The sequence below is a fragment of the Dryobates pubescens genome, chromosome 4, assembly GCF_014839835.1.
Source record: "Dryobates pubescens isolate bDryPub1 chromosome 4, bDryPub1.pri, whole genome shotgun sequence".
Classification (NCBI taxonomy): Eukaryota; Metazoa; Chordata; class Aves; order Piciformes; family Picidae; genus Dryobates; species Dryobates pubescens.
In genome coordinates, this window is record NC_071615.1 from 43,853,888 (window position 1) to 43,863,110 (window position 9,223).

Here is a 9,223-nt window from a genome sequence, read left to right on the forward strand (position 1 = left end):
CGATTTCTTCTCATCTCTGAGATACAGCTAGAATTTTGTCACCATCCTCTGGAGTTAAAGATTTCTGCACACTTGTGGGTGTCGGATTAAAAATAATAATAATGATGATAATAAAAACAAACAAACAACAAAACCAACCAACCAACAACAGCAACAACAAAAAAAATCGTTTCCCTACCCCTAAGAAATAGTAATTTGCTTCCTCAGTCTATGCAGCTCCTCAGTCAACTGAAACCACTCGTTCAAGACAGCAACAATCCAGATATACTAGCAAGTCATAAAACTGAACAAAAGCCGACAAACCTTAGAGCACCATCGCTATATGGCCCAGACAAATTACGACCGTCTAGGTAATATTTAAATAGATTCCTAAAGTAATTGCAGGGGGTTTAGGCAACTATTCCTGTTGTAAAAGTTCTCGAAGACATAAAGTAGAACCTGAGGATAAACAGTCACAAAAAGAGGTAAAATTAAAAGGATTCATTCCACTTTTCTTTTTGTTTTTTTATTCTTCTTCTATGAGAACATAAACATCGTCTCTTTCACGCACAGCAGCATTACAATATTAATTTATTCCGATTTAAGGTAAGAACTAGATATAACTAGGACTAACATTTATAATAACGTTAGAATGCATTTGCTTAAAACAGTATCGGCATTTTTATAATAATAGACATCTATACATATCTGCATTTATAGCTTTTTCCCTCTTTTTTTTTTTTCGCTTTTTAATCTTTCCCCCCCCCCCCCCCCCTCCTATGTGTTTGACCTTTAATGCATGGAATTTCACAGTATAAAAGAAGACGAACATATTCTCCCTCGCAATCTCAGACTCTGGCTCAGAAAGTCCTTATGAAGCTCAGAATATATACTTTTTTTCAGTGAAATTAGTGAGCAATAAATGAGTACTTTCTTGTCAAGGGGGAATTTCTATGTGCTTGTCATACGTTACCAATGGTAACATAATTTATAGACAAAAAAAAAAAATCACTAATTCCACATATTTAAGCCAAACTACTTTAAGTAAATATCTACAACCAGAAAGAGCGAGAGAAATTCAGAGGTAAGCATCATAATTTAGTCCATGAGCAACACGAATTCTTTTATACCTTTAAAGAGAAAATATTCATTTTCCTGGCCAGTTTTAAAGCTGTAACTTTTAAGGTAAAGAAAAAAGAATCGCTCTCAACACACATTCCCATTAAGCCCTTTTAAAGGATGCCTGCATTTCATTATTGTAAGTCCTGCTTTTCGAAGGGAAATTGAGGGAGGGGAAGAAAAGAAAAACGGGGGGTGGGGTGGGGGAGGAAACTCCCAATATATAGAAATATGGCAAGGCTTAAATTCTTCATTCTGCAGCTACGTACAGTGCAATTTACACCGCTTATAATTGAAAAGAATGCGCCTTTAATCAAGCCTGTTTACTTTTCAGAGAGAGATATGGGGGGAAAGATATTTGCAGCTCCTGAAATGGTTTTTCTGTGTTTCAAAGCTTAAAGGAACAAATCGGCCCCGGGGAAGGTGGAAAGAAACGGTGAGGTTCACGCACGGCATTTTGTGCTTTAGCGTGGTTTTAGTCGGTCCCCCAACGCACACCCCAAGGTAGCTCTTAAGAGGTTAAGGACATATTGAGAATGTCTAAAATCGTTAATCCATACAGGTGCGGATGACTACAGCCTAGGAAAATGATACTGTCTCTTTAAACCATAAAGATGTGTTTATAGGTTCATCAAGAGAAATTAAAGTTGGCTGTGAGCTCCCGAATCCTATTCTCTCTGTTCATTTTCTTCAGTTTCATTCTGCGGTTCTGAAACCAAATTTTAACTTGTCTGTCTGTGAGGTGGACTGTGCGGCTGATCTCTAGGCGACGCTCACGAGTCAGGTACATATTGAACAGAAACTCCTTTTCCAACTCGAGAGTTTGATGCTTGGTATAGGGGCACCGTTTCTTTCTGCCACTTTTAGCCGTGAGCCAGTTTGCTGCATTTTCTCCTTTTGAATTGCCTAGTTTTGAGAAAGTAAAAAAGGGATGTTACCAGCGGGTAGAAGGCAAAGAGCTGGCGGGGAGAGGGTGGAAAGAGCATCTCTGTATATGTGTATTTGTGTGTGCACAGGACTCGCTCCACCAGCTGCAGGGAGGTGGAATGCAGGGTATCCTTGTGGGAACCGAGAACTTCAAAGTCCTGGATCTGCCCGAGAAAATTCGCCTCTGCTCAAAACGTTCAGGGCAACCTCTGGCAGGGCACCGTGCCCCGCCGTCTAGATCATCTCAACCCCCCCCCAAACAGGTTTTTACCCTTTCCACCTCGGCCGCTCCGAGCCCAGTGTTACTGGGGGGGCTGCTTGGGGCATGCCTGGAGTCTTATTTCCCCTCTCACCCGCCCGCCCGACACCTGCTTAAAAAAAAAAAAAAAAAAAAGAGAAGAAGAAGAAAAGAAAAATTCTTGCGGCTCTGGACTTTGTAAATGTGCTCTGGAGGTGGAAAACAAGGTGAGCTGAGGAGCTCACTCAGCCTCTAGCCCCTTCCCTCCCGATAGATTTCGCCCCGGGCCCTTTCTTTTCTAACCATTTTTGGGGAGAAAAATAAGAATAAGATAAAAATCCCCTGTTGCAAGGTGTTTATCCCTATCGGTGAAACTGGCAAGGAGAGAGGTAACATCGATCCCTCGATGGCTCACAGTGGTTCGCGGTTTGAGGTTGGTTCTAGTAGTTTTCCGCTTTTTTTTTTCCTTTTTTTTTTTTCTTTTTAAATCCTATTACTTTCCAACGAGATGCCTGAAGGAATAACAGGGAGTCTAAAATGCGGCCGGAGATAAGCGCCTGAACAGACTGCCGCCCAGAGAAGGGGAGGTTTTGGTGTGGGTTTTGTTTTTGGTTGGTTGATTGGGGGTTTTTTTTCCGTTTTGTATTTTTTTTTTGTGTTTGGTCTTGGAGACCCGAAAGGGAAATAAATAAGCAAATTAATAAATAACAACCCTGTTATCTAGTGAAGACGCTGAACGATATTTGCTGTGCATTCATCAGTCTAATTTGATAGCAGTTTGTAGATGGCACATTTCAGCGCGGCTGTTATTTCGAAAAGCATTCTGGATCGTAAAATATAACTTACCACGTTAATAGGTTTATTTATTGGCACCGCCTATTGCTTATTTTGGATGCTTTACAAACATCTCTGTTATCTGGTAGGCACCTCCACATCACAGGGGAAAGATTGATCTTGTTTTTCTATATGTTTAAGCAGCATGCAGGATAAAGTTGCCCAGAGCGGAGGCTCTAAGGGTTTTAAACTATAGGATGGACATTAATTTTTACGGCAACCCCATGCCCGAATATTACAAAGTTCAGAAGGTCAGGCTGAGCAGCGCTTCTTGGCAGCCCCGCGGGGCAGCTGGGATCTTCCTTTTGCATCGCGATGCCACTATGTTCCTCAGCTGCCTTTTTTTACCCTTGCCCTTTTTTTTAAAACAAAACAAAACAAAACAAAACAAAACACCACCATCACCATGGTCATCATCATTCGCTTACCTACGTGCTCTTTCTCCGGAGAGGCTTTGCTGCTCTCTGACGGAGCTGGAGAGAGCTCCTCTGCTGTGGAAGATGAAGCATGAGTCTCGTCCTCCCTCTGGGAAACACATGCCAAGGGGCTGGGAGAGCGCTCCTCGTCCTCCTTCCTCCCTGCGTCCGGGACGGAAGGCAAAGATGGAGGCGTCTGGAAGGGGCCGGGGGGCTGCGGAGGGAAAGGGGCCGCTCCGGCTGGCCCCGCGCCGTAGCTCTTGGAGGTGCCATACGCCTGGGAGAGGCGGAAGTAGCCCGGAACGGGGACCCCGCTGCCGCCGCTGCCCGGGCTGACCTCGGTACTCAGCCGGGGGAAGGAAGCGAGCTCGGTGGCGGTCGAGCCTTTGGGGCATTTCTCTGAGTCATAGAGGCAGTAGGAGCTTTCCTCTTTAATGCTTGGAGCGAAGGAGCACGATGTGGCCTGCTGGCTCTCTGGCTCTTCCATGCGACAGGACCGGGGGGGATCTAGCCAGACTTCCATCCCTGACACGTAAGGGTGCGAGCCGGGGACCATGCTTTGAGAAGTACCTTCATTGCGTTTGCTCAAAACGGGGAAAAGTCCGCAGCTTTGCAGCCCGTAGGACAGATCGGACGCTTGTGGCAGGTAGATACCACTGTTGGGATAGTAGCCGCCTCCGCCTCCGCCTCCTGATCCCGCAGCTTCCCCTCTGCCCGAGCTGATCAAAGAGTCTACCAAAAAAGAGTTTGCAGCCGGGCTCTCGGAGCATGACATTGTTGTGGAATAATTTGGCGAAGGGAGCAGATAGCCCTTTCTGGCTGACATTTCTTGTGCAAAACATGCTGAATATGATTAGAGATACCCCCGCACCACGGCAGATGCTTGCAGCCAATGGAAGCCCGGGCCTCCCAAGCAACCCCTCCCCATCTGGTTTCGTATGCACCGAGCTGCTCTCAGGTCGACCTCTGAATTTGGGAGATAGATGTATATTAATGTGTAATATAGATTTCTATACACACAGGCGCACACACTTCGTCCACATGGGCTAGTGCCCGGGATTCTGGGCAGGGGAAGCAGTGGGCTTTGCTACTACTGGCTCCAAGTTTTGCTCTCCTCTTATCACAAGAACTGCTATAAAATAGCCTGGCAGTCTTGATGTTTATTATACCTAGGCTGAAGCGGTGTCCAGATGAAGCTTTTACTATCCCTCCTCTCTCCCAGCGGTTGGGCTTTCCTGCAGCAATGCTGCTCACCTCCCTCCACAGCCTATATGTCTCACGAAATTAATAAAGCCACGACTCACACGGTGTTTTATGCTCAGGCTCTGCTCATTTTATTTGATTGTCTCGGTTTTTAAGAAACAAAAGACGTGTTATTGTTTATCACGGATCATTTGAAACCGTAAAGGGGCCTGGTGCCTCTCGAGTTAAACTACCGAGGAAGAGGGCTGCTTCCAGCCTAACATTACCACTAAGACGCCAGGCCAGACTTGAATTTCCTGGAGATAAAATGCTTGCTGCTGTGCTGAAAAAATTCTTAGGGAGCAAGGCCACTCTGGGAGGATTGATTGTGCGGTTGCAGCTCTTAATGCTTTAGTTAACACTGGATTCTTCCCGAGGTCTGATTACCATGTAAAATATAAAGCCAGACACATGCCATAGAAAGAATCCAGATGCGATCAGTTCAAATGGATCATCGCAGAATGCTGCACACCCTGTTTATTGGTATGTTTATATTTGGGTGATCGTTTTTATGTATACGCCCCTCCATATGAGTCATTCACTTTTTGCCCCTTCCAAAGCCCCATCTCTTTAATAAGCAACATACTAAATAATAGAAAGGAGAGTAAGTAGATGAATTCTGAGATACTAGACAGCTCTGTCCGGTCAATATGTAATTGTGGCGGAGGTAGCAGACAAACAGCAGGCAGACAGGGGCGCAGACAGAGAGACATTTTCTAATGAATCGCTTAATGATGGCTTGCTTTCACTTCCATCATCTCTCGCTTGTGCCATTTTGAAGTCGCCTTACTGCCTGGCTCACGGAACTGAGGGCTCTTTAGTCCAAGGTGGAGTTTGTCCGGTGCTCGCTGCCCATTCCCGAGAAGCGGGGCTCATTTCTCCCTCTTCCACGGCTCCCGGGGAAGCAGCGGCGGGAGCAGGACGGGCATCAAGGCCATCCCGGAAGAGAGCCGATGCCTGGAACCCTGCTGCTGCTCCCGGGAGTAGTGTCCCGCTGCCTGCCGGGCAGAGCGGACGCCCAGCATCCCCCGGCACCTACCCTTGGCGTTCAAACGGCCCCGGGGAGAAATGCGAGGCAGGGGCTGGGGCGGCCCCTTCCCTCCCGTCCCCACGGATCAGTCAAGCCCCATGTGGTCTGGTCCCACAGTCTGGGCCTGCCACGGGGAAATGCCTTTTCTGTGGCGTGACATTTCCCCGGAGGAGACCCCACGGGCGCGTCGAGCCAGCGGGGCCTTCCCCAGCCTCCCTCCGCGCCTGCTGCCAGCGCCGGGGCAGATAGAGACTGATACAAATTCGCAATACTCATAAAAGCTTTATGGAAACCCTCTGGTTTTCCCAGGGTTTTGGGGCGAGCCTCACAGTGCGGTTTCCTCTGACCATCCCGTGGGATGCGGTGACAGGGACATTCGAATTGGTTTCGGTGGGGTTTTTTTGTTTGTTTGTCTGGTTTTGTGTTTGCTGGGTTTGTTTTGTTGTTTGTTGTGTTGTTTTTTCCCTGGTGTTGTTTGTTTTGTTTGTTTGTTTCCCCCCACTTTTCTTCCAGTGATATTGTTTGTATTTCCCCAACCCAGCTAACCATGCGATGTGTTAATGTGCGATGGACAAACCTTTATCATATTCCTATGAGGGCCATATCACTGCTAACACAATTAATACCATATAAGGCACCGGTTTATTGGCTGGTTTACAGGAAGGCTATTATCAATAGGCTTAGCATTATAAATGCAGATCTAAATAAAATGAAACGTGAGCCCCAACGCTGCCTTCCAAATACATTTCTCTACACAAGTCAGGTATAAAAATTACTCTGGGGAAGTCCGCTCTTGTGGTATGTTTGTTTTGCATTTGCCAAATTAAATAGAAATGGATTGCAAACCTAAAAGCCATACGGAACTGAGAAGCAATATTTGAAGTACCTCCAAAGCTGTTTTTAAAATAAGCAGCTCCCTTAAAAAATTGGATTAAAGGGGCAAAAGACCTATAAAAGTGCGTTGCAATCCTCGTCAGCCAGAAAAAAATGACTCGAAACACACTGAAAGAAACACGAGTTGGCTCCTTCTCTGTCCCTGCAAGCAGGGAAATGGGACAAAAGGCACGGAGGCCAGCGACTATTCGGGAGGTTTAAAGTTTTCCTTAGCCTACCCTTCCAGGTTTTGAGGCAAAGGCCGGAGATCTGCCCCCCCCCGCCCCGTGACAGCTCCTGAGGTAGCTGCAAGGCTATGTTGTGCTGATCGCAGTGAGCGGTGCCTGTTTGATGGTCAAGGCACTTAGTCTAGATCATGAACTCAGCTCGGCGTTGCATTATCTCCGCTTTCTTTAATCGCTAACAAGGCCAAGGCAAATAGTAACCAGCATCGTCAAACCCAGTGAAGTAAAACTAATAATGTTCACTTGATTCGTAACTATAAAAGATAATGGTCAATTCTGACTAAACTGAGCTAATTTGGCATGCGTTTGCTGTAGCTACTGCATTTCCAGCGCTTAACAATACATCCCTTGGAGCTTAACCCCTATTTAAAAGAAATTTTAAAGAATATTGTGGACGCCAAGGGACAAGAAATACTTTATTTTAAATTCTACTTCTGTAAGTAAAGCTATCCGAGGGTCTATAAAACGGAGCAAATAAAATTCTGATAAATATCAAAACCTGCGAGAAGGTGCTTTAGCCGGGAATCTAAATTCACAGGGTGCATAGACAACATTATCAAAATAAAACTTTATTGATCTAAGAATATATAATAGATATATTAATAGCGTCGTTAAGCCGTTTTATTGGTCGGACTAAAATTAAAACCAAAAAGGGAATAAATAAAAAACGACAGCTCAGCCCAAGTAAACTCTGACTGGAAATCTCAAAAATGCATCGTGTTAAACTATGATTTATCTTTTTATTATTGCCCTTTATAACCCAAAAGATCAGCGCTGTTAATCCAGCGACGCATTTTGCGAGCTAATTAAAATATGCTTTTATTTGTAGACACAGGCAAACTGCAACTTGTGAAAGCGTAAATGGCCTTTCAGGCGGCTGCGGGAGTGCATGCTCTGCCTAGCCGAGACCATAGCGTTGGATTACATGTGATACAGCTCCAAAAATTAGTGCAATCAGTGTATAGTTATTTAATATTGGAATTGTCAGTTGTCAGGAACATGCGTGTGTGCCAAATTCCTCCTTTTATATAGATTTTTTTCCTTTTTTTTTTTTCTTTTTCTTTTTCTTTTCTTTTTTTTTTTTCCTCTCCTGGATTTGCTCCAAAGAAGGCGTATTTCAAACAGGAGGTTTGGGAACTGCGTCTGTGCCAAGTTAGGTGACAAATGACGGCCTCACTAATTTTATCTTTACTAGAAATTCTTTCACGCTGGTGGTGGTGGTGAGGAGGTTGGCTTGTTTTGGCGGATTATCCTGTTAAAAATTAGGCTGAGATTTAATTTTGTTCCAGCCGTCCAGAGGCTTGGTCCCCTAACTGTGTTTTACAGAATATGTGTATCGTTTTACTCATTTGGATTAGGAACATATTTTACAAGAAGTTCTGAGGAGCTCCGAATTCTAGCGTGCGGCAGGACAAAATACACCCAAACCAATTCATTAGGGCTTTATCTCCCCGTCATTTCTCCGGCACTGCGAAAAAACAACGGGGCTTTCTATTGTCCGGAGAGCCCCATGCAGGAGCAGCAACGGTATCGGGTTATGTATGTGTCGGGAAAATCCTACAGAGCCAAGTCGGTCTTTTAAGTGTACTCCTTCTATTGCGAGAGATGAGACTCACCGCTGTATTAAGGATTTGAAACTGGATTCATACACAAGTATGTTTTTTTTAGTTGCGGTATAGCTTGGCTCTAAAACGCACACGTTGATCTGAAGTTTCGATTTCAGAGCATTTAATGAAAATATTGTGACACAAAAAAGAAAAAAAAAAAAAAGACAAAAAAAAAAGACAACAAAACATAAAACCGAAGAGCCTATGAAAAAGCCTCCCAGGGGTTTGGATGTGGTATGTGAGCTGAAGTTGAGTACACGATTAATTAAACACAGTTTAGACACTGAGTTGGCTTCGCCTCTTCTCTCCAAAACATGCAAACCCCAATCATGTGAAATAATAAACAGTTATTGTAAGAAATAAGCTTGTTTTCTTAAAATATTATCCTATGACCGCGGCCGTCAGTAAACAATTGGTAACCAGAGGGCGCTTTAGCTTCTGCTGGGGTCTCTGATTTATTCAGCCCAGCATTGAACGAGGCAGGGGAACAACAAGGGGAAAAATAAATATTTGATAAAATATGCTGAGTTTATCTTGACTGGTATAAAATGAAATGTTGCAAAGGGACCCTCAAATCACCCTGCTGCTTCCCGACAAGTGGCTTCTCACGTCCTGGTGTTGTCGAGGAGGGGTCAGAGGAGATCAGCGTCCCCGAGCTTTTAATGGAGCATCTTTGACGAAATCAATAGGTTCCGATCATAATCTAAAATCTG

The 9,223-nt window shown here is 44.7% G+C and overlaps 1 protein-coding gene across 1 annotated transcript; it reads right to left on the minus strand.

Annotated features, from left to right (window-relative positions):
- Positions 1–1,729: 1,729 nt before the first annotated feature.
- On the minus strand, positions 1,730–4,339 carry HOXA10 (homeobox A10). Its single transcript, XM_009908713.2, has 2 exons — positions 3,526–4,339; positions 1,730–2,004 (listed from the first exon to the last, which is right to left on the minus strand). Exons 1-2 carry the CDS (start codon positions 4,337–4,339, stop codon positions 1,730–1,732), a joined length of 1,089 nt encoding a protein of 362 aa, XP_009907015.2.
- Between the last annotated feature and the right edge of the window lie 4,884 nt (positions 4,340–9,223).